The sequence below is a fragment of the Telmatherina bonti genome (genome assembly GCF_933228915.1).
Source record: "Telmatherina bonti genome assembly, chromosome: 22".
Taxonomy (NCBI): Eukaryota; Metazoa; Chordata; class Actinopteri; order Atheriniformes; family Telmatherinidae; genus Telmatherina; species Telmatherina bonti.
In genome coordinates, this window is record NC_136631.1 from 25,368,568 (window position 1) to 25,394,556 (window position 25,989).

At 40.5% G+C, this 25,989-nt stretch overlaps 1 protein-coding gene across 3 annotated transcripts in view; it reads right to left on the reverse strand.

Annotated features, from left to right (window-relative positions):
- Positions 1 to 5,755: 5,755 nt before the first annotated feature.
- The window catches only part of frmd6 (FERM domain containing 6), a 30,858-nt gene continuing 10,624 nt past the window's right edge, over positions 5,756 to 25,989 (reverse strand). For 2 of the 3 annotated variants that reach the window (XM_079262181.1, XM_079262182.1), the window contains exons 2-14: positions 21,572 to 21,866; positions 21,021 to 21,111; positions 19,968 to 20,047; positions 17,031 to 17,107; positions 16,725 to 16,911; positions 15,581 to 15,736; positions 15,414 to 15,479; positions 13,603 to 13,671; positions 10,709 to 10,883; positions 9,684 to 9,992; positions 9,411 to 9,542; positions 9,109 to 9,200; positions 5,756 to 8,777 (exon numbers count right to left, since the gene is read on the reverse strand). In XM_079262181.1, coding sequence (XP_079118307.1) covers positions 8,487 to 8,777; positions 9,109 to 9,200; positions 9,411 to 9,542; positions 9,684 to 9,992; positions 10,709 to 10,883; positions 13,603 to 13,671; positions 15,414 to 15,479; positions 15,581 to 15,736; positions 16,725 to 16,911; positions 17,031 to 17,107; positions 19,968 to 20,047; positions 21,021 to 21,111; positions 21,572 to 21,670 — 1,824 coding nt within the window. In that variant the 5' untranslated portion in view covers positions 21,671 to 21,866 and the 3' untranslated portion in view covers positions 5,756 to 8,486. Of the gene's footprint in view, positions 8,778 to 9,108; positions 9,201 to 9,410; positions 9,543 to 9,683; positions 9,993 to 10,708; positions 10,884 to 13,602; positions 13,672 to 15,413; positions 15,480 to 15,580; positions 15,737 to 16,724; positions 16,912 to 17,030; positions 17,108 to 19,967; positions 20,048 to 21,020; positions 21,112 to 21,571; positions 21,867 to 22,842; positions 22,928 to 25,989 lie in introns of those variants that run through there. The other variant, XM_079262183.1, reaches the window with a different exon arrangement.

Sequence of the window (25,989 nt, forward strand, 5' to 3'; positions counted from 1 at the left end):
ATCTGTGTGTGTTCATTAACAGGACATTGGAAACATGTCTGAACACATTCAATCAGGTGGAGCAGCTGCAACGGAAAGAAAATGCTATTTTCTCACAAGGATCATGCAGCAGTGAGATGTGAACATGTAAAGATGCACATGAACCATGTTTTTTTTTTTTTTTGTAGATTTCAGTAGACTTTTTATATTTTGATCCCTCAAAGATCAAAATGTGATCAAATTCTTCAGTTGTTTCATCCCCCCCTGTTGAGTTTATATTTATGGTTTTCTGTTTTTTTTAATTAATTAATTTATTTTATTTTATTATTTTGGTATTTAAGATGGAGTTTAGAAGGTAATGAAGGAAGAAATTATTTTAGCAATTTGTCCCAGCGGTGCGGTCACTACATTTCCCATGAACTCTTTTCCATATTATATCATACATCCACTCGCTGTGTGCTTCTTTTAGTGGGATGTGTCATTATTGTGCTACATACATTAACAAAGAGCAGCTGGATGAGAAGCAAATTCTCAAATAAAGTGATGGGATTTGTGGAACAAAACCAAAAAGGTGATTAGATGGTGTTAAGAATCGGTACAAAGAAAGAAAGGCTGAATGTCAGCAAAGAAAAAAGTTAAATAATTGATTTATTTTAGGTTTATTTATTTAGGTTAATTTATTTTAGGTTTTAATTGATTTTATTTTATTTTATTTTATTTTAAGGTTATAATTCTGTGAAAAATCTTCTAAGCTCAAGTCAAACTTCTGAACACCTAATTTTTCCTATTTGACCCAAACAATTACTGTGAATGGGCTGCACGGTGGAATAGTGGTTAGTACTGTGGCCTCACAGCAAGAAGGTCAGTGGTTCAATCCTCAGCAAGGCTTGGACAGTGGCCTTTCTGTGTGGAGTTTGTATGTTTCCCTGTGTATGTGGGTTCTCTCTGGGTACTCATGTGTGGTTGTTTGTTTCAGTGTGGCCCTAGCAAGCTGACCAGGATGTAACCTGCCTTTTGCCTAAAAACTCCTACAATAGGCTCCAGCTTCCCTGTGACCAATAATTGGACAAAGTGGTTAGGATAACAAATGAATTTCTTAGAACTATTGCGTCACTTCATGGTAAAAACTTTGTTTAAAACCCTGTTGCATGCAATCTGATACTTGACTTTTACCCCATGTTGAACACATTTTGGGCTATAATAACTCATAAATACCAAAATGGAAAAGAAATATCTAAATGCAAATTAACTGATTAACATACCAGCAAAATAATTTTAACACACTGGCATCGTTACTGACTCAGCAAAACACAAAAGGACATTATTGGAGGAAGCAAAAGATAAGACAAGAGTTCACAACAGACTGACTTTTACAGGCAGAAGAGAGGTCAGAGAAGAGACAGGATGTGTGGTGGATTCTTGCTTAGAGGAGCCAAAATGTGAAAAATCTGCCAAAGTTCAGTAAAGCTGCTTTAATATTGTACCAATTGCAGGCATGTTACATTTAAAGAGGCAGAAATAAAAATATTTTGGAGCCCAGAAAGTATTCATAGTTTCAAAAATGTTTTCTGCTTTGTTTCCTCTAATGAGCTGCAACTGGTTATATTTATATTTTATCCAAAACTGATGATAATAACTTTGGTGAGGCCATGTCTTCTTACAGCGTCATCATCAGAATACCAGGAAACCAAATGGTTTCCCTTCCAGCGTAAAATAAACATGTCAGCCACAGTCTCTTCCCTGCACAGACTCCCCAGCTTGTCTTGTGTTTGCATGAGGATGCTGCACATCTGCTTTCATGCATGTTATGTAGTTGGCCTGCAGGTAAACCCGGCCAGCCCTTTTCATCTTCCTCTTACTGTCTGGGCGCCACGTTCGCTGTGAGTCACATTTCCCTCTGCTTCATTCACGTAAAGGTTGTTTTCTGGGAAGCGTACAGCACACATCCAGAGAGAGGCGAGGTGGAGAGAGGGGAGGAGGTGGATGGAGAATTAATGAGTCATGGTTCCTGTGAGCGTATGAAGCCTCTGTCACCAGGATACCACACTGATTTGGGATAGCCCTTCCCGGGTCCACTAAGCCAGCTCTTCCCAACCTTATTCTGACTGACACAGCTCCACTGCCCCTCTAAGCGTGTTGTGATAATTGCCTACTTATAGCTAACTACTTCAGCCATTAGCTGAGCTCTCCATCTACACAACAGCTCGTGTGCTGTAAGTACTCCGAGTCGGGAAGCATTAATCTGGGTTATGCACCATCAGGGACAGAAACAGCAGGACCCCCTCCCTCCATCACTGGAGAAGAGATAAACCCAGAGATTTGTTTATGTGTAATCTGATTACTATGTTTTATTATCAGCTCTTTGGATCATCTCAGAATCTTTTGGTGTCATTGCAGATGTTTAGCTTAATAGGATGGTTTATTAAGAGCTGTTAATCCATCTTTCAGAGGGCATGAGCAGATGTGGTGCCTTCTGGGTTTTTGCTTTTTTAATGTCCATCGCCGTGAGTTGGGATGTCTTATGTCATGCTAGAATAAAAGAGGTTTTTCAGGAATCGGAGAGCTCCATCTTGGATTCAGAGAGGCCAGATTTTAAAACCTGTTCATTTGTTTCTGCCTAAAAAGCTGAACGCAGTTATCAGATATTCACCAGGTTTTCACTCATCAATAGTGTTGTTTTGATGGATGTGGAGGCAGATGTTTGAGTCGTTCTGTAAATGCAGTGGACGTGGGGTGGGGTTAGCAAGCTGGCGGGGGAGAGGCCTGGATTTCATCTCTGATTTATGACCATCTGCCTCCTCCAGGCAGCTGCCGAGCAGAGCCGCCCAGCCTGTGCTGTTCCCGATGCCTCATGGGATTTATGGAGAGGTCAGGACTGCAGCTGGAGACGCACTGTCACCAAATATTCTCAGACAATCAGCTCCAGTGATACCAACACCCCCCCCCCCACACACACACACACACACACACACACACACACACACACACACACATATGCTTGTAGAGGGCAGGATGAGATGCATGGAAGTGTCAGAAAGGTTGTAACAGTGGTCATCACAAACCTTCAGCACCAAAACTCCCCAAAAGGAGCCGCACCTCAAGCCAAAGCACATAAGAAAAGGAGGGTGGTGACAGAGCCAGAAAAATGGATTCCCCCCCCCCCCCCCCCCCCCTCCTTGTTGCCATGGCGACAGCAGTGGATGGTGGATGACTGATTTCCTGTACAGCTGTGGCGAGAGGGAAAGAGGTGGAGCTTGCTGAGGAAAGCATCCATGTTTTCATTTACGTCAGCGCCTTTGTGGAGATGCTCTGCCAGGTCTTCAACTTACAGCCAGAAGGCAAAGAAAGAAAAAAAAGCAACAAGAAAAAAACGAAACTAAAATAAAATGTCAACTCAAGCTGCATTCACTTTCTGTAGAATTATAAAGTTAATTTAATTTCAAAAGGCAAGAAAGTACCTTAATTTTCCCACCATAAATCGATCTGAGAATCTGTTGTTTTGCTGATTTTGTTGTATTATTTTACTTTTTCCTTGCAGAGTAGAAGAGAAAACCAGCAGAATGCATGTTTGACTTCATTTTAGCTGTTGCATCTTGATGTATATTTGACTGGAAACAGTATTTATTTCCATATGTAACATAAAATAATACAAATTGAATTGGAAAACGTAGATAAAACCAGAATGATCTACAAATCTCATAAATCCATGTTTAATTTCCAACCGACATTTTATCATTTCATGGAAAATGTTATTAGGAAATGAAAAAAGTGAGGAATTTATCTGCAGGATCCCGTTTTCTTTTAAATCTCTTTAAATGTCTGGGAAAGGAGGAGAGCAGTCACGCGAGGTTTAGGAGAGGAATGTTGATCCATTCTGGTCTGGCTTTCGTTGAAAGAGATGCCGTCTGGATGGGAGCAGACATTGCTCTAAAACCAACACCAGTGTCCAGCAGGGAAGTTTCTCTACTGCAATACATGAGTCAAATGGATCTCCAACAGCTTGTTGTTTATTTTAATCAGGTGTGTTGCTGCGGGACACCTGATCTCTGCTCTGAAACCTCCATGTACTTTTCCGTATTGATGCAGAAGACGTGTCCATAGACGTTAATGCAGCCCCATACTATCAGAGATGCAGGCTGTTTGAGCTGTCTAACAAGCTGGGTGGTCGCTCTGCTCTCTGCTCTGAAGGACCTGCGTCCATGGTTTCCAAAAAGAATTTCACATTTTGATCCATCTGGCCACAGCACAGTTTTCCACTTTGCCTCAGGCTTTGGTTCAGTGGTGTTTTTGGATCCTGTTCACATATGACTTCTTCTTCATTGGTGGAGCTTTAACCTGCCTCTGTGGATTTCAGAGTGAAATGAGTTCGCAGGCAGTCATTTCTGGAAATGTTCTGTTTTTAAAGGGTTGCATTAAAAACTTTCCTCAACTTTGTCCCCTGCACACAGAGATTCCTCCTGATTGTCTGAATCTTTTGGAAAGCTGATGCACTGTAGATGGCGGGGGTCTTCGCAAGTTTACATTGTGGAACATTTTTATAAAACTCTTCCTCACAGTTGATGAACCTCTGCTATTCTTGCTTCACTGAGACACTTTTCTTTTTAACCGTTCCTGTTACTGATTTGTTGCCTGATCTTTTACCTAACTAGTTGTTATATGCTACTCCAGGTGTTTCTGACTTTTGTAAATTACTTTTACAAACTTGGTGCTGCTGTCAAAGTCAAAATAAGTTGATATTTTCTTTTGAAATGGTGAAATATCTCTGTTTCGACATCTGATATGTTGTTTATTTTAGATACAGATGACAGAATCCGAAATTTATTAGTTTTTATTTTGGCATCAATGGTCAGGGGAAGGGTTGGGTTGTGTGCGTATGTGGGTAACGTGTGTTTTTAAATGTGAAACTGTTTTTAATTTTTTAATGTTAAGCACTTTGATATGCGTTTGTATGAAAAGTGCTATACAAATAAAGTTTGATTTGATTTACTTATGATAAAATATATTTGCAAATCATTGCATTCTGATTATATTTACATTGGGGTTTAATAAATAAATATATAAATATTTAAATATATATATATATATATATATATATATATATATATATATATATATATATATATATATATATATATATATAATATTCAGAGGCAAAAAGCTGTTTAACTTTCCGCTTTTCTTGTCAGTAGAATTGTTACTCTTTTGTTCTTTGACTTGAATCGCTGGGTTTATCTAAGCCACATATGATCCAAATCCTGCCATTGTCATGTAAAGTATTTGTATTTGCTGAAGCAAAGTTGACTTAATACATTTTCAGCTTCCATTCAGAGAAACTAATGTAAATGAGTAAACAATGAAAAAAGGTTCATCTGAACTCAGTACTTTTGTTTCACCTGGATTAATGATAATTAAGTGGCATCAGATTTAAATTTACACCACTAAACTCCTAAAAACTCACAAACTGCCAAAGATCATGAGGTTTAGTTTACTGCCAATCTGAACTGGTGCATTAAAGCAACAGCTGACAGGCTACGGAGCGCCGGAAGGACCATATGACACCAGATCTGAGATGGTGTATAAAGGTTGAAACACTACTGCCACCTTCAGGTCAACAGTGATATGACACATGAGGGGAAAAGCCTCCACCAGGGAGCAGCATGGTCTCAGGAAACGTGTAGGACTCTGCTGAAGACAAGCAGGAATTATTTGCATCCGTTTAGTTTCTATTGGAGTTTTACTGCAACATCTGTGACTCATAATAAGCAGACAACTGGACTTTGGTAGATAAATGTACCTATTTATTTGGATATTGAGGACATTAGTACCAAGAAGGCACAGACCCACACTTCATTATAACAAATCTTTTTTTTTTCTTTTTCTTTTTTTTAACAACAGGGTGACAAAAACATTAAAAAATTTTCCTGCAGGAAGATCCTTTCACAGAAAGGACTATGGACACAGACATACAGACCCTTACAAAGTGTAAGTATGACCATACACTGACGCCACAGAAGGAAGTGATGAACCAATTAGGACCTGGGTTGTGACTGTATGGCTATGTACCTTAACACATTCTCTTTTAATATATGAAACATTGTTCATTAAAACATTACTTGAGTTTCCATTAATGAGTATTTCTAAGTTTATAACAGTGATAGAAACAAGCAGAAATATAGAAAAATGCTTTTAATTACACTCAAATATCAAATTCATGTATGTGTTATGTATTATTCTAAAAAAAAGAAAAACTGTTCAGACACCTCAAGCTGGCCTGGGAGGAGGAGAAAAATCTTGTATTGCTATAACTGACTTTGGCAACTGAGAGCGAACAGTTTGGGTTTTAAGTTTCTTTTATTTCTTTGCTGACAGAAAAACTTTGCACATCTGCTGACCTGACAACATGTGATACATGTGAACAAACTGATAAACTGGTTAGCATAGCTTAGCGTAAAGACTGGAAGAAAGAGGCTGGCGTGTCCAAACGCACCACCGAGAGCATCCAAAGCTCTATAAATGAACAGATTTATACAAATCTGTGAAATATTTAAGATATTTTTAAGTGTGTAGAGATGGAAAGGATCCAGGTTAAATGTGTTAAGCTTGTTTTCACACATGCATAGTAGCCCTGGGGTTTTCTGGAGCATTTTGGAAACAGTAAGAATCCCCTTGTTTAAAAAAAGACACCATATTTATTCAACCTTTTTGATTCATTTGATTATTTTCTACACACCTATAAGGCTCGTGGTTGTGGGGTCTAATCTCAGAAACACTTTCAGAGTGATGCAACATAGCCGCCTGTCTGTTCATCATATCCAGACGACACTCTGATGTTTCTGAGCTCTTCAACCACATCACAGACATTCATGTAATATTTTAATATTTATATGAGAATGAATATTTATTAATCAGTCAGTTTTTATATTTTCTATTTCCTGAGTTACACTGCGTTGGTAGATTTAGCAGAAATGTTATTAACCTGGTGGACGCTCTGATCTAATCGGTAACTTTTGGCACAAGCGTAAATATGTCTGAATGTGTCAAATTTGTAAAACCTTAAAAAAAAACAAGTCAAAATGTAATGCCATCGAAATGAAATATTAGTAAAATTGTTCTTACCTCTGACTTTTAGTAAAATTATTTTTTTTAAAAAACAAAACAATGCCATTAATAATTAAAAAGCAAACAATAAGAAACATTAAAGCATCAGTTGTGGCGCTAACCTGCAACATGGCTCCATCTTCACTCTGTAAGGTGTTCAATGTGAGATGCTGCCTGATAAACAAAGTACGGATTCAGTTCTGTTGAAGTTTCCAGATCAGACCAGTTCCTCTGGATGGAAGCAAAACATCCTTAATACTGACATTTGATCGCTCGACTTACATACAGAAGAATTCTTGTTCGACACTCATGATTCATATAAAAACACATAAAAAGACGTATCTGATATGATCATGTGAAATTTTTAAACAGATTCCAGTTTTTTTTCCTAAACCAGCTAAAGGAGAGAAGGGGAGTAAAAGGTGTAAAATGTGTGGTTTGCTTTGGCTGCCAGCCAATCAGGCTCCATTTTGACTTTAGATTACACAGGAACTCCCCCGGCCACAAACTCCACACACGTCTGAACACGTAGGAACTCACTCGACCTCATTCCTCCAGAGAAACCTGGCCAGATTTCACAGGACTTAAGATGGCGTGAAATCCGACTTTTAGATATGAAAAGGCTGTAAAACGAACTGGTTCTGCAGAAGAGGCGTGCATCAAACGTTCAGCTGAGCTCTAAATTCTGCCAATGTGAGGGAGTGTGATTGTCAATGCGAGCGCTTCACATCTGCATAGTGTGACGAAGGCACGGCGGTTGACTGTTTACTCGTCCAGTCTGGTGGAAGTTAGCATACTTAACTTCACATTGAGGTAAAATGAAGTGGTGACAGAAAGTGAAGACGTTAGATGAAGGGTCCATCCTCCCTCCCAGCAGGACGCCTGAAAGGTCCTGTTATGTGGACGTAGTTTCAGATGTTTCTTTTCTTTGGTTTGCAGCTGAGAGTCTGTTTTTCTGTCGCGTCCTCCACAGAAGATCTTAGAAATGAGTCTTTCCTCTGTGACATGCACACATGAGTCTCTTCATGACTTTGTGACGCTGGCAAACACGAGGTGTGGCTGATGAAAAAGAGCTGGAGGAGGAAGATTTGAATGAACAAGAAAATGACACGATCCCTTTTGTTTCCTTTGACACAGGGGAGCAGTTCAGGTTACATTTTAAAAAACACACACTCTCCTCTGCCGTGTGCTCTTTCTTACAATTCCTATTTCAGCCTGAATCCTCCGCGTGTGTCTGTAGTGTGTTCTACATCTCAGGTGTTACGTGAAGGACGAGCCTTTTGTTGCCACTTCACTCATGGCTGCTGTTAAACCACATCTGTAGCGCCTCTCTTGAACCCCTGATGCCTGATACGACTCCACGGGGGGAGCGAACGCTTCACCCTGCGGCCGCCCCGTCTCTGCCTCTGTCACACCACAAATTCAGGCACCTCTTCGTTGGTCAGGTCCAGAGAGAAGTACTTGTTGGTCCTCTTAATGGGGAACGGATGCTGTTCGCTCTGCATGCCTGCACGCTGGTCGACCAGGCCCTGGTAGCCGCCGCCATCGCTCAGCTCCTCGGCGCAGCCGAACGTGTAGCTGTGGGCGGTGTCCTGGCAGAGCTCCGCCCACTGCTGGCAGTCCTTCTGGTAGAGCCGGATGTCGTCCAGTGACTGGCTGTGGCGGTCTGTTGAAGACTGAGGCTTCCTGCATGCAGATGTCTGGAGGTGGAAAGCAAGAGAAGAAAAATGTTCAACGCTGCACTGTTTACTTTGTCACAAGCAAAACTTTTCTGTTGAGTCAGCAAAACTTTGCTGACAGTTTGAGGCTGCTGAGATCTTTTCAAACAACTAAACCACCTCAGGACCTCTCCGTAAGAACCTGCAATGCAGACAGAAACCTGAACAAGATGGAGAAACCTCCGACTCAGACAGAAGCGCTGCTTATTTCTAAATTTATCTGAACTGGGCAGCGGCCGTCCTCATGTAAAAACATGCAGCAAACTGGTTTATTATATGAAAATGGAAGAAACAGGATTTAAAGCAGAAATACCTGTGGCAGAGACTCTATGCTCTGTCCTCTCATCTTGACGACGGTCTCAGAGGAACTGGAAGTGGAGGAGCTGACATCTTTCACGATCAGTCCTTGAAAAAAAGACATAAGACAATGATTCAGTGACTGCGCTCCTCATCCTCCCGCAGCTCCCTCAGCTCAAACCGGAAGCCGTTTCTCCTTTGATACAAAAAACATCTTTGTGTATTTTATTTTCCCTTTTGCTACCCTCATGCCTCAGGTTAACTAACTAACTAGTTGCTGCGGAGGTTTCATTACAGGACAGCAGAGCAGAAGTCCACCTGAGAATCCATTGGTTTGATCAGGCGACATCGTCAGCATGTCCTCAGTTATATGGATACACAGCTCCTGATCCAAAGCCATCTCGTGAAGCTCTTCGTAGTCCTTGGGGTCGTCCACCAGCATCTCAATCTCTGCAGGAACAAAAGTTATAAGTCAGTAAGCTGCAAAAATTCCAGAGATCCCTTCGTCTTGCTGTCAACTGCTGATGGCAAATTCTTCCTTTTTGGATTTAATTAGTCATATTTTCAACCACATCAGACGTCCGCTCTCACCGTCGTCATCTAGGATGCGCTCCTTGCCGCTGCTCTCGATGCCGGAGGTGTGCGAACTCCCGTGGCTGGTTGTGGACGAGCTGCAGGTTCGCAGTGGCCTGTGTGGGGCGTGACCCGGGGCCCTGAAACTGTCTGTTTCAATGCCTGACGTGTGAGAGCTGCCGTGGCTGGTAGTGGAGTGGCGAGACAGTCGTTTGTGGTGGGAAACGCTGCCCGCACTGCTGCCGCTGGCCCGGGAACGCTTGTCCAGCTGGTCCATGTCCAGCTCGAGGGCATCGCTGATGTACGACTCGCGGTACTGCTTCTTCTCTGGTGGCAGGCAGACAGGTCGACATTATTTATATATATATATATATATATATATATATATATATATATATACATACATACATATATATATATATATTTATTTTTTTTTTTTCAAACATATACGTATAGCCTCTACAATACCCATGTATTCTGTTGACAGGTCTAAAAAGGGGTAGGAAGAAGTATAACATATTTGCTCCTACCCCTACGCACATGATTAATGATTAAACCTAACACTCATTCACATATATACATATATATACCTATACCTACACATTCATCTATATAAATGAACATACATACTTACATACTTATATGCATACCTACACCTATACACATACCTACAAACATTCATATTATACACACATATATACTCATACATATACCTACACGTACACACACATACATAATGATACTTAGCTGTATATAGCTGTACCCTTATACATATTTACATTTCTACAAATATACACCTCTACTCGTTCTCACACCCATGTGTATACAGACATACACCCATGTATACCCCCACATAACCACTTACACATTCATGGACACCCCTATATACAGTTCTGTTTCTCCCAAACATGGAGAAATGTTGAATGCGACGCTGAACCAGGACTTCAGACTGAGCTTCAAGTCTTTTCTGCTTTGGAATCATGATCTTGATGTTTCTTTGCACGCATTTAATTGCAGCACAGAAGGAGAGAAGAGTGTGATACCTTCGGTCTCCTCCAGTCGGCGAACCTGTTTGAGCACAGGCTGCAGGTTCATGTAGAGCCGGTGGCTGTTGCTGAGCAGCTGCAGGAGGTGGCGAGAGCGCATGGGGCAACCGGTGTAGTAGATGAGTTTACGAGCTGAAGGCAGACCATCAGGAAGGATTTCAAATTTCTTCCCCTGAGAGAGTGGAAAGAGAGGCAGCACATCAACTCATAGCTGATTTCAGGAAGCTGTGATTTACGGCCATTAATATTAAAATGTTATGACATCGGAATGTGGATCTGGGATTATGATTAGATGTCAGGAAGGCCTGAGGGGAAACATCAGCCAGAGAGCAAAAAGTCTCTTCTTGAAGATGTTTGGTTGCCAAACACAGAACAACAATCAGTTTATGTATCTGTTCTTCATTTCCTTGTGCAGAAACAACATTTCGGAGCTGGTTTGATTCCAGGGAGAGGACATGTTGGCTACACGCACGGAAAAAACTAAAATGGTGGGCTCCAGCTTTCTCCCGCGCCTTTTGGCTGAGGCTCGGCCCACAAACAGCTGTCTGTGGTGTCAGCGGGGTTGTTTGCAACACAAGTCCAAACATTTCTGAATTTAAAAAGTCAAAGCTCGGCTAACATGTTCATTTTTGACCACAAAACTGAGCCGCACTTCTCTTTTTTTTTATCCAGCCTTTTTGAAATAAAGCAGCTGAAAGTAAATGAACTCATCAGGAACAATCAGCATTGAATATTTGAGAAATGAGTTCAGAAAACCAAACTGACAGCTCTTTTGACAATGGCTTTCCAATAAAAGTGCCTTTTTTCCTCTTAGTAGAGAAAGGCAGAAAGATTTCCTCCTGAAATCCCTGTACCGGCAGAAAAACTCTGGGTGGGAAACTACAGGAGAAACTCACCTCCATCCCTCAAGTTTATATTTCTTTAACCTCAAAGTGTCCCTGTACGGCTCAGAGAGGCCGAGATGGAGTCATACTGGGGGGCAGCTGGCACGAGCGAATGAGGCAAACGGAGGTTTTTGAAGTTCATTTTTTAATTGGCAACAGATCGTCAAAAAAAGAGAGAAAAATAAAATCTCCTCTGTGAATTCATAGGCTATTTTTGGTCTTAAACCTACACGTGCATAGGAAACATGTAGATGAATGGATAATGAAGGATGTACAAAAATCTTTAGGGGATGTTTTGTCTTGTTTTTCTAATTTCTACACAGGAAGGATACAATCTAGTAACGCCTGAAACCCAAACAGCAATGAACTCATCACCTACAGATCTGTTAAAGGATCATGTAAAAATGTCATTTAAAGTCCCGTTACATTAAATATTACAAGACTGGAGAGGAAAGGGAGGAATTTGGAAATATAGAAATATGTAGTTGGACCTACGCAGGATGAAACCAGTTTCCATGTTGGTGGTAACTCAGCTCAGGGTCGTGGCGGCAGACTGGTGTCGAATGGCAGCCTATTAAAAGCTTTTCAGAAGCCACTTTAGAAAAGTTTCTTGTTTCATCCAACACACATATTAGACCTTTGAGAAGTCACCGGCCAAAATTTCCTCACCAGGACTTCTTCAGCAGGCCACACACACTGAAAACTCCCAGCATCAGCATGGGGCTGTTATCCAACAATCCCTCACCGAGGCCCACACCAATCAAAGCACTGGTGAGCCAGAAGCCTGGATGCTACACTACAGGCTGCAAGGGGAATCACGTCATTTCAGCTTTCAGAAGCAGCAGATTGAAGCCAAACAGGCGAAAGAGAAACAGAAACGCAACGTGTTCACATAGAACAACGATCTGAAGAAGAAAGCAGACGACAAACTCCTTCTGCTTTTAAACTTTGATGCCAAAGATGATCTCAAATCATTCCAAGGGCTAAAAGTCAGAGCTGAAAATCCCCTCAAAATCATCAAACATCTGGTGTTTATTGACCCGTGCGGCCCTGTGCTGCTGGAGCCGTGGTGGCAGCGGTGCTGGCTGACGTGACTCGTGGGTGGAGTGGAGGAGACAGCCTGTTATTCAGGAGAAGGGTGGGACAGGGCAACGAGAAGCTCTTCGGGTCCACAGTCGTACCGCAGCCACGCCATTTCTTCCAGCAGACAGAGAGAAACCACCGAAAAAAACAAAATGAGGAAAACAGGATGTCTCTACTGAGAGCTGGGTGCCAGACGCAACAGCGCACCCAAACGCCAAAGATCCTCAACTTTCCGGGACAGCAGAACATTTTCTCACACGCCTCCCAGCCTCTTAGAAAAAAAAAAAAAAAAAATTTAAAAAAAGTTTCTAAATTTACAATCACAATGAGAGCTTTTTAATGCAGCAGCAGTGACAAGCAGTAATAAGCTCCCCGGATTGTGATTAAAAGTTGACGAGCATAAATCACTGGAGTGAAACAGATACGTAGTAAGCTTCTCTTTTCTCTCCCTGCGATAACACAAACTCCTCGAATGAAATGACTGCTGTGCTCAGCTTAACAACACGCTGACTCAGAGCCGAGATGAGAAGATTGAACCGGATTTCCTTCAAGGGGCAAAAGCACACACGAGATAATTAATAAGACCGAGGTAGCAAGACATGCTTATCATAAAGAAAACTCTGCATCTGATTGCATGAAATATGTATGTAACTTAAAGTACAGTGTCTTTGCGTATGCTTTTGTGCAAGGAAAGTCTTTTAAAATCCCAGATTAGTTCTAGAGGACTTGCAGGTTAAGATAAAACAGCCATGTGGAGAGAAGACGAAATGTCCACAATCCTGAGCAGGAGCTTGTTTTTACAAACATCGCTGAAAGTCAGAAGATGCTCGGTTTTCATTGTTGGTGAAAATACACAACATAACACAAGTACATATGAAACAATGTTGCTTTGCGATGCACGTTCAGATGCTGCATCTGACTTACCACAAAAACCAGTTTCCCCACATTGGTCCAGGGAAAGTCGTACAACAGCTGCCTCACAGAGCCCACGTTCTGCAGCACAGAAACAGTTTAAAATTGGTTAGAAAATACAAAAACAGCAACAACACAGCTCATACTAACAACCTCGGTTTCACTTTGTTTTTAAAAAAAAAAAAAAAAAACAGATAAAACTGAGACAGAAGAAAAAACGTCTTCAAGAGACTTTTCTTCAGGGACAAAATAAACAAGAACAAGATTTTTTTTTTTTCTTTAAAGGCAGAGTATGTAAGATTTCAAGGTGATTCTTTCCACCACCAGGTGGCAAACACCAGGTCATGAGCAAAACCACAAAACTGCTACCTCCACAAACCACCACAGGTTGGCAGTAATGAGCAAAACTCACCCCTCACCCCTCCTCCTTGCCAGCTCCAATGAGGGCAGGAATCGCTTGTGAGCTGTAGCTCAGAGCCGCTCTGCAATAAATGGGCTTATACTCCCCCTACTGGTGGGAAAATAGTACTTTTTTTTTACTGGTCAGAAAACATTCAAGAAGGGTCTTTGTCATTAATTACACTTGTAATTTAATAACGCATCAAATATGGACAGACTGGAACCTACATGTTTAAAAAACTATCTAATTATCATTGTAGTTATATTTTAGTTCATTTATTTTGAAAATATTGAAAATCTTACATACTCTACCTTTAATGACTTGGAGACATATTCTCTGGCATGATAAACCATACCATAGATTAAAGTGATTCTGGACAAAGAGCTCTGTCTGTTTCCTGCTGTAGATGTCCACCGCTGTTGTTTTATTTCCCTCATGTTTTAATTAGGACAGGGGTCTCCAGCTCGGGTCCTCGAGGGCCACAATCCTGCAGGTTTTCTATGTCATTGAGCAGAAGTTAAGAGTCTCCTGGATCCTGGATAATTTGAGTCCAGCGTGTTGAAACAGGAATACATCGAAAACCTGCAGTAAAGCGCCCCCCGAGGACCGACTTTGGACACCCCTGAATCAGGACAACTACATCTTCTAATGGACTGCACCAATGGCAGCGTAGCCTGGACCACCACTCTCTGGTGACTTTATGCAAACTAGCTACTGTAAGCTGCTTTGGATAAAAGCGTCTGGCAAATGACTGTAAAATAGAATAGAATAGAATAGAATAGAATAGAATAGAATAGAATAGAATAGAATAGAATAGAATAGGTCTTTTGCTTCAAATATATAGATGAAAAATGGAAACCGGCTTTACATTTACTTTATTTAAAAGAAATTTAAAAAATAAACTTCTGGAGGGTTATGCGCCTGACACATGTGCAAATTAAATACTTCAATGAATTAAATACATGGATAAATTAAGCTATGATGGTACGTATCTCATTCATGCAGACAATAGTATATTGTGTTATGTATTCCACAAAGGGTATGTAGATGTCTGCTAGGACCAGCAAATAATGTGTAATAATTTTTTATTGTCTGAACGCGGTGATGTGACTGAATTGAGACGGGTTTTGAGAGTCCCGACTTACAGACAACAGTTATACAAAGCTTGATCTCAGTACTAGTTTGTTGATTGAGCTGAACTAAGGCAACACTACACAATGTTCGGGTGGTGGGTGTTAGGACCCCTATTTTATAAGCGTCAGCTTTAAAAGGGGGTTCCTTTTTTTTTTTTTTTTACAGTGAAGCATATTAGCAGCTATTTTCAGGTTGCACATGTGTAATTCTGAAAATAAAAACTGAAATTGAAAGCAAGGTTAAAGTTGAGACAACCCTAAAGCGAGTAATACTGATTAAGAAACTGTACCTGAAATATTTGGATTCCACGTAAAGTCAGTCCCAACGTGAGCGACGCTTCAATTTCTTTTTTGTCCTTTAAAAAGCAACAGCATAAATTAGTATAAAATACCACAGAAGAAGACATGCAATGTCACATTAGCCCTCTCAGATTAGTGGCGACTTCAAATTTCCCACCTTGTAGAGCCTGTAGTAGTGGACTGTGACGTCGTCAAGCTGGGCGCACTCCTTGATGTACTTGAGATGTGCTTCTGAAGCAGTGAGAGCGAACTGGTCTTTGTGCATGTTCGGGATATGCCTCAGGATGTATTCACGGCCACGCTTAGCTATCACCTGAGCAAGACGAGAGACAAAGGGAGTCATCTGACTTGGCTGCTCTGAGGCAGAGGCTGCCAATGAGGGTGATGAAGTAGACCGCTTGCCGCAGGGCGAACAGCGTGAATGAGAGCCAGAGGCTGGAACCAGAAACACACCCACTAAGCTTTGCAGTAAAGTATGCAAGCTTTCCAAGCACCAACTAAATCTGAGGGATATTTACTTTAGGGTGGTATACATTGTTCAATTTCCAACAATTTCCTGTTTCTGCTGGTTTCAAGTGCGATAAAGAAGCAGGAGGCTAATCACAGGAAGTGGAGGGCAATCAGACGGGTGTGGCGGTCAGAGGGGTGGTGGCGGTGGGACAGTGCTGCCCAAATAACAATGTTCACTGAGGTGAGATTTAAAAAAAAGAAACTGTGTGCCACTTTCAGGGACAAAAATAAACTTGATGTCCCAGTTCTGGTTATCCCTCACACTCAGATGTGGAGGTACGGCTAAGTGTGTGTTCATCTTGATTAATGGAAGGTTGCTCCGGACTCGTATACAGCACACACACACTGCAGCCCAGGATACTCTACACTGGCTTCTGGCCTATAAACGTACTTTCAGCTTCTCAGTCGATGACACAGCAATTTATTTCCTGTCTGTTTTAGTTCGAACCTTCTGAAACTACTGGTGCTGTAAAAGGACATTCACTTTGAATCGCTGGTACATGAGACAGGTTTGCTACAGAGGAATGTACCAGTCCGAAGGTGTGACAAATGTATTATGACATTTAAACTTTACTTCTTTTGTTAAATAATTGCCGATCATAAGCAAAAGTGAGGCCTTTGTGTAAGAAAATAAATGTCAAATTTAATTTGTGATAAAAAAAAAAACGAAAGCTGTGGAGAAGAATAGTGAAGCCATATGTGGTTCGGTGTGAACAGGAAGCTACATAATGAGCAGGATGGTGGTCATACAGGCGTTTGGCCCACATAAGGTATGTGTTAGATACACTCACCCACTGGGGGAAGTAAGCTTCAGGTTCAAAGTACTTTCCAAAGTGCTTGTTGCGTTTGAAGTTGCCAAGATCGGCCTGAAGAGCAAAGGCTGCAAGGAGGAAGTAGGCCTCCTCTCTTTGGATGCACTGCGAGAGCAGCACCTGTTTCCTCAGGTGCCAGTAGTAGTAGTACCTGGCTACCCGGTCACTGCAGGCCAAACAGAGGAACAGAGCAGATGTAAAGAGCTTTGAGGATAACTGGAGCTTAACTGAGTGATGTTAGTACAGGCACATTACATGAACAAACAGCTGAGAGGCTTTACTGACCTGATGAGCCTCCCATTTTCCACATAATACTGTGCTCTGAAGTGAATGATCATCGGAGGTCCAAACTGGTCAATGCCCTGGAAATTTACAAGTGGAATTACTTCTTTATTTAATATTTCTAACAGATCAAGGATATGGAAAGTGATATGAATGACAGCGGAGGAAGCTTTTAACCCTTTCATGCATAGTGACTATGTTGTTGACACATATTTACCAGCTTTTTTCTAGCATATTCATAAATGAGGATGGTATTTTTGTAAATAAACCACTTCATTAGATGTTAGTGAGTCATCCAATACATTTCCACTCACTGGGGACTAAAAAAAAATATATATATAATTGAACATAATGTGATTATACAAGTTTGCCATTGCAATAAATAGGAAAAGAAAATGATACAGCTATATTTTATTGAAGATTTACTTCATATAAATATGATTATGAATTATTTTGTAAATATTTTATAGAATAGACTAAAATAATTCATAAATTATGATAAATTCTAAATATCACTAATAAACAAAAAAGTATCATTGCATATGTCTGCAGAGGTAAAATACTGTATTTAAAAAAATGTTGCATTGTTTTTTATTAATTCATACATGAAAGGGTTAATACCAGAGCTCTTCTGTTTTCATACGTTCGGTTGATTTATTCCTTTATAAACGAAGGTTCATTGTTGTCTGAGTTGACTAACCTCTCTGCAATTCTCTCATAACCATTGTAATACAGAAATAAATGTGTAAACAATTTACACTACGATGGCACAAAATGAAGTTGTGATTAAAAAGCAAGTACATAACACTTGTACTTGAAACATTTGTATGACTCTCACCAACTAAAAAAGTAAATTTTTCATATGGTATGTAATATAGCTGCTAAATGTTACAAGCAAACTCAGCATATGAATATTTACCATCTATATAGATCTGCCTTCAAGTTACATGGCAGACCCCGATGAGTTGAGAGGCAGCTGTTTTTAAGTTTTATTCAACCTGCTCCTTCTCATTTGTAGTGTAGAGAAAAATGGCAAAAGATGTGAAAAAATTATCAATGTAAACCATGGATGGAATAAAAAACATTAGAGGTAAAACAACTTATAGATTAGCAAAAAAATGACATTTTTTTCATAGTGAAAATTTTACAAACTCAACAACAACAAAAAAAAAACAGGCAAACTATTAAAATGTACATTGGATGTAAAGAGAAAAGGCAGTTCGCCTAATAAGAAATAACATTTAATGATAATTTTCCTACCAGTAGGTTTAAATATGGACACCTTGCACAGAAGCTGCTATGAAACACAGAAACTGGCCCAACAGCTTGACCTCCAGGAGGCTTTTTGTTACAGTGCAATGCAGAAAAAGAAACCTGCACACAAGTCTTCCGTGTGCCAATACAATACAGGAATAGTTGAACTCAACTAGTTATTTAAATTCAGTTTTATAAAAAACTACTAAGTCAAGACAGACTTTGTGACAGCTTGAGACTGGTTTGGCAAGGGGATTTAAAAACTGTCATTTCTGAGGAAGTATGGAGTAATATATCATTTCAAACATTGGTTGGGCTACTCGAGATGCTAGATGTAAACTTATTTACTGCAAAGTTGTGCACCGGGACTATTATACTCCATCAAAGATGTTTCAGATGGACCTGTTGCAAGACAATTACTGCTGGAAATGTGGCAAAGAAACTGGCACTTATCTTCATGTTTTCTGGGAGGGGCCCTTGGTGTTTTCTTTATGTATTTATGTGATGACAAATTTTGAAAATTTAACCGGACTACCTATTCCTAAATCACCACAACTGTGTCTACTGGGAAACCAGTCTCTCATGCCTCCTGAACTGTTTGGACTTGTGGTGGCTGGATCTGTTGTGGCTGCAAGACTTATTCTGAGGAACTGGAAGAGTCCCCACAGGCCTCAGATTGAGGACTGGGTTAAACTCATGACGGAGACTGCATCATTTGAAGCTCTAATTGCTAAGCTAAACATTGCCCAGATAAAAACAGGCCAAATATTAAGTCATTTTCTGTCATTTATCACACCACATACCTTCGCTTCCAATGTGTAATACATTCAAATGTGCCATTTTTCCTTTTATGTAAACCTATGTTACTATTCTTGTAATATGTTTGTTCCTTGTTCACTTGTATAGAAAATCAATAAAACTTAAATGACAAAAAAAGTCTTCCGTGTGCCATTTAGATGCGCTTTAAATCTTTTGTTTCCATCAAATCATGCCAAATTTATTCGCAGCATAACAATGAGCCCAAACACCCAGAAACTAACGGCTATCTGCAGCAGATATCATGACCCTGTGTGTAACTGACATTTACATGCATCACAAGCACATGGTGATAAATGCATCTGTTCACCGTCCCACACAGGTCCAGTTCTGCAAAGCTGTGTCAGCATGCACACATCTGTGGCTGCTGAGCTCAATGCACAGCTGGAACTGACTGATCTGCAATTTTCTGACTTAAATGTCATGTTGGTACTACTTCCCAACTGGTAATGGGCATACATTTAACATAGATTTCTGGTTTAGTGTGCAGCTAATAATAGCTGCAGGTACTTGATCCAGGGCAGGGCTCTGCCAAATGTCTTAGCTTTCACTGATAGGAAGCCAGGTTCCTGCAGGACACATTCATGGACGTGGCACTAAAAGAATGAGGCCACAGGTAACCCAGACTGAATACAGACTGACTGCTGAGTGCTCAAAGCACAGAACAGTGTTGGATTTATCTGCCTGTCAAGTAACTTTAACAAAGTGTTATGGTCAAAAGCTAAAAATATGTCCTATATTCTTCTTTGTAGGGATGGAAAACTCAACCTGCCTGACACTAAATTTCATTTAATCCTCTGAATCCCAGGTGGATTACGTGTCCTCTGCTAAAAGTGTGACTGAAAGTTGATAATCTGCAGCACGTCTTACCTTGCTGGCTTCTCTCTTCCATTCTTTGGGACAATACTTGGACAGCTTCTGATCCAACTCCATGTAGATGTGTTCATTATCTGTGTGGACAGACGCACGTTTAACTCATTTATTGTCTGTGTCATCAGTTTGTGCATGTTTACAGCTTGATATAGAGGTGCCTTTAGGCGTATATGTGCAGAGGGAAAGCCTCCTCTGAATAAGCCTGGTTAAATTCTGCCTCAAAGAAACCACATCAGCACTTCCTTTTGTACTCTGAGCCTTTGGTGCTTCTTCTCATTCCTCCACCTCTCCCTGTGATGTCTTTATCTGCTCTTGAAGTGACATCTTTCATAATGTGACAACCCCGTTTCTATTTAACAGACTGAAAAGCAAACAGTGCAGGAGGAGCAGGGACTTTCTGACACAATGTCAACACGTATTGTCACCCGCTCTGAAAAGATAACAAATATGGAAATATTTGCTTCTATATATTGAATGTTTAAGATTAAGCTAAGACTGCAATGCTTAGCACATTCAGGCACTGTCTCTTCTTTCAAGTATTTATTCATGTTAAATAAACCACTTGTTTGTATGAAAGTGGGTCTGTGGGGTGTGGTTGCTCTGGTTAGGAGGATGGTGGGTGACACACAGGGAGTGGGTGGCCTCTGTTTGCCTTGGGGATTTCACACTGTAGAGACAAGCACTCCAGGAATGTCCCACAATCAGACCCATTGGCTCCTGCTCAACGGACCTGCAGCGTCCCTATTGGCTCATCTGGAGGCTGGTAGTCTGAAAACACTGCCTGAGCAAGTCACTCTCTCCTTCCAGCTGCCTACAGCTGTCACCTGTTGTCTGTCCCACCATAGCACAGACACAGTGAGTCACTCCATACACACAGCTCCTTTCAGGCCTCATTCCCATCAAAAACATCCAAGCTTTCCATACAACAGGAAGCAGTCATGATGAGGACAAATATTATTTGATCATTTAACTTAAAATATTTGTTAATAATGAAAAAAAAAAAACTAGCTTATTGTCTAAATGTGTTTGTGAGATGTATGCAAGTCTTACTCTGAATGACGCTGAGTCCAAAAAGGTGACAGTCCTTCAGCCTGAGGAGGTCACACACTTGGACTAACAGCTCTTGGCACAAAGTTTTTACCTGAGGAGCAGATATCACAAATGAAAAATAAAGATTTAGAGACATATGCAATACATAAACAGCCAGAAATAAAGAGACATATACAACTAGGCTGCTTGTGTTGAATAATTATAGTTATTTAACTAATTATCTAACTATTCTGACTAATGGAGGTCTAAATTTAGCAGCTGTGAAGCTGTTTACCACTCTACCAAAAATTGCATATAAATTGGTACAAATTGAGTGAGTACAAACTAAACATCTGTTAAATGTGTAGAGGCTGAATCACAGATGTTTCTGCGCCACAAATAACTGTAACTCTTAAGTGAACGGCTGCCAAAAATAGGACTTCAACAAGCCGTTTCACTTTGCTGCTGTTTGCACGTAGACTGGAAACAAAGGAAAACAGCTAGCTTGGCTAGGATACATCTTTGTTTTTAAAGTACACATAAGCCAACTTTATTTTTTTTTGTTTACTCACACTGACAATAACGTTGAGAGTATCATCATTGGGCAAAAAGACACAAACACAGCGGCGGTCCTGCATTGTTTTGTTGTTATGGAAGTTCAGTTTGTTCATCTTCGTGTGGATGGAACAGTACAGGCCTCTTTGCCTGCAACCAGAGGTTCTGGGCCCTCTTACGACCCACCTCCACCACCCTCCCAGTCACCGCAGTCCTGCTTCAGCTGCAGTCCAGTACAGACACAGCTATGGGCTCAGCAAGCCAAGCGGCAGTCAGAAGGCAGGGCATGGAAGCCCGAGCTGCAGTCAGCCACTGGGGAGACACAGAGAGGACAAAGGGCGCAACGTTAGGTCATTCTGTTGTATTTAATATATGCATTAAAGAGACAAGCTGTGCCATTTCAGAAGGAGCTAATAGCTGTTTAAAAGCTGCATAAAATTTTAGTTTTTAAAGGGGCAAATGTGTCAGAAAAAGCCAGACAAAAAGAAAAATCAGGGTAGTTTTCCTGTGACATCATTTCAGGGGAATGTCTATGACTTCAACAAAACATGTGTGGACATATGTTTAGAGAGGAAATGATGAAACATAATAACTGCATGACAGAAACACAGGCCGACTGACTTACACACCCAAACCAAAAAAACTTTCATCTTTCATAACACAAAACTTCTCTAATCTTCTGGGGGTTTTCTTTACGCAGTTTTAGACCTTGATTTAAGGTCGATTTAACGGAGACAAACTGCAGCAAAAGAAAGTAAAAAAAAAAGTGCAACCACACTAGTTGAGAGCAGCTGCTGAGAAATCGGATGAGAGGGTTTAGATGTTGACTCGGTGTCTTACTTTGTTGGCCCTGTGAGCCAAACAGCTCCACATTTTCCAATCTGGCAGCACTTCTATCAACAGATTCAGCTCTGCTGAGATGCTTCTGGCTGTTTGACTTGTTTAAATATCTTATATCTACTGAAATCCCCACACAGGAGTTAAACTACTGTCGGCTCCAAACCCTCCTTTTCAGTTTCTTTATAAGAAGCCAGAGGATGTTGGCAGGAAGATATAAAATTGTCACACTTTTTTCAACTTTCTTTTTAGCAACTAGGTTAAATAAAAATTAAATTTGTTATAATATGACTAACAACATGTTGTTCTAGGAGTTAAAGTTGCAATGGTTTGGCTTTGAGTTTAAGAACTTAAACACCCTCTGATCCCAAAGCCTTATCAGGTTTTATGTTTCCACTTGTGCTACTATTCTTTGTGAATAGCGTAGTCTCCTTGGTGAGTATAAACACACCTACAGCTGTACCTGCTGTCCTGTAAGCAGTATGTACCAAACAGCTTGAGGATGTGGGAGACCTTCAGGCGGTGTGAAATTTCTCAGAGCAGACAAAAGAAAGTTAAAGAACAATTAGTTTAGATTAGCACTGCTTCCTGCTGAAGGTCCCTGAAGCTGTGTCGTCATTAAAAACAGATAGCATGTATACAGAGCAGGATCACATTACAGTGGAAATCGGCTTAAAGGGGGGTCAAAGAATTTAGGATTTATTCACAAGGAATGTCCCTGATTTACCAACATAGCATAAACAAAACTGAGTTTTCCTTCAGCACAAAAATAGAGATTCAAACATCATTAGTACTGTTTTGAAAGGCAATACAAGGTAAGTCTTAAACTCACTAAATTGTAGCTGGAATTTTCCTGAAATTACTTGCTGACCTGATAACGGCAAACAACATCCTGAGGAGGAGAATTAGGCTTCTGCTGCAAAGTCACAAAATGATTTTCCAACTGAGAAGCCATTCAGCCATTCCTGACGTCGACATATAAGACTGCTTTGTTTCTGCAAAGCCATGAAGCATTGTGGGAATAGGGTCATAAATACACGTACTGTTGACATAGAGCATCAGTTCTCATTAAATCTGGACGTTGGATGCTCGGCTTAGCAGGCAAGCTGCCACTCGACAGTACCTCCCTGTACTCCCTGTACCGCTGCTGACCTTGACTAAACACATCACTACCACAATGCACACACATATGTCATCAAAGGCAGAAATAGAGGCACATAAAAAGCATTTACTAACACATATACAGAATCTGCTGCGCTTCTGCAAAGGCTGTTTGTCAGGTGCTACTACCAAACCGCAAAGCTGTGTGATGGCAGAGGGGGTTAATAAGCGGTGGACCCATCTGAGTGGATCACTTGCTTCCAACACCTGCTTTCCATCCAGAGGGGTAAAATGCCGCTCTCTCACATGAACACCAGAAAAATGTGTTGGGAATTAGCTTCCAACATGCTGCTCACACAAGCGCAACAATGTGGGAACATCTCTGCTGGAGGCAGCAGTTTTCATGAGTCTGCTTGCAGACATGAGAATATGAATCTCAAAGTTCAATCACCTTTAAATTTAGACTGATCTTGGTGTAAAGCAGGAGACATTTTTCATCAGTGTACCTTTCGGCACACTCCAGATCGCAAGTTGTAGGTAAAACATTTCTAAGCTGGTTGTTAACCATGTAGAAAACCAAAAGGGGGAAAACACAATGATCTGGCAGCGGACTGAGGAGGGAAAACGAGCAGAAACATGAGCGAAAGGGTGCAGCTGAAGAGAGCCGCAAAAGTAGAGGTGAGACTGGAACTGAGCTCATGGCTGACAAGATTTCACTAAGGGTACGGTGACATGGTGCTTTTTAATTCAGAATTAAATAATTAAGAATTAACGTACTCTCCTACGAGTTCAAATGGAAATAATATTTCTATGGGAAGGTTTACATGAAACACGTCCTTACCTAATTCCTCTTTAGAGAAGGAAGGGTTCTGATTGGACAGAAGGCGCAGGTGACATCTGACGTCTACCAGAAATAAACAAAATTCACTCCGTGCTTCTCGTCTTTTCAGTGGTAACTTGTAAACACTACATATGTACCAGTTTCACTGCTATTGTGATTATCATTTTGAAGTACCATCTAGACACAAGCATACTACTTCACTTTCTGCAGAAACTGAGAAGAAGAAGGAAAATAAACTACCGAAGACGGGAGGCAAACAACACGTGGAATATGTGCGACGTCATCGGGACAAGACAAGGTAACGAGCATGTGCAGAACGACCAGATTTAACTTAGAGCTGAATTAAGGTTTACATGAAAGAGGAATTAAACAGTTTGGAATTAAAATGCGAATAAACCAGGACTAAGTTTAATTCTGAATAGACTTTTGCATTAGGAATTAAGTGTTCACATGGTCATTTTCCACCTGTTTAAAGCAGAATTAACTTTTATTCAGAATTAAAGAGGAATTAAAACTCCCATGTGAACGTAGCATATGTCAGTAATATGGAAGTGGTTTGGATTCAGTATAAAGTGATGAAAAACAGGGAAATACGATGTGCAGCCTTTGTCATTGGTTAGTAACCATCAAAACAGGAAACAAAGCTAATTTGTTTAATCACTTGAAAAGGTATTAACTCAGCGACCCCTCAGAAAGTACTGAACTGTGGGCTAAAGTGGCTCGGTTCAACAGTTCCTGTAGTGAAAGTGTCAAGCAGAAAAACATCATCTCATCAAATAAAAGCATTCAAAACAAAGTGAAGAGATAACTACAGCAGTTTCATCCTACATCTTACAAAAGACATGATGCCCTCTGGGGTCACCATTAGTATATGTAGGAAATTTACAGCATTAAAAAATTATATATCATGACCTAGATCAGAAAATAATAATGCAACATTTTCAGCCCTAGTAATGCAACATTTTTAGTCAAATTAATGCAATATTTTCAGTTATATTGTCCAACCCTTTGTTAATGCTGTTTCAGCTGAAGACACATATGTTTTAAACCAGATTTTAAAGTTCTGTACAGAATAGTATCTGGATTTATTCACACACATGAAGCACCCGTAAACCCAGAAATAGTATATAGAATTTACTTGTGTGTAGACACTGGTGGCGACTGAATGAGTATGAATACAGTCCACCTCCAGTTAGGATATAGTAGATAAATCTTTATGTCTGCATTCATTGTTTACATACAACTCTAAGCAGGGCTTTGTTTACACATACACAGGCTGCATTTATAGTTCTGTTATGTGGTCACATCAGACAATAAATGGACAACAAGTGATGATGAATGTTAAAGAAACAGAAGTTCGACCAGCTCTACCTAAGCAAACTAAATTAAGAGCATCTGGTTGGTTTTTTTTTTTTTTATCAGTGATGGCTGGAGAAGACAGGAGAAAATGGCTTATGATTGGCCTACTTCAGTTGCTTCAAGTTCCCAAATCCAGTAGAAATTATCTGTGTTTCTATTCAGATGTGGGGAGATTTTGGCACAAACTTTTAAATGTTCCTTTACAGAAAATGCCACCAGTATAATGTCCCCAGCAGGTTGAGGTACAGACGGGGTCATTAACATCTCAGCAGCCTTTCATCTGGAGCAAAACTCTGA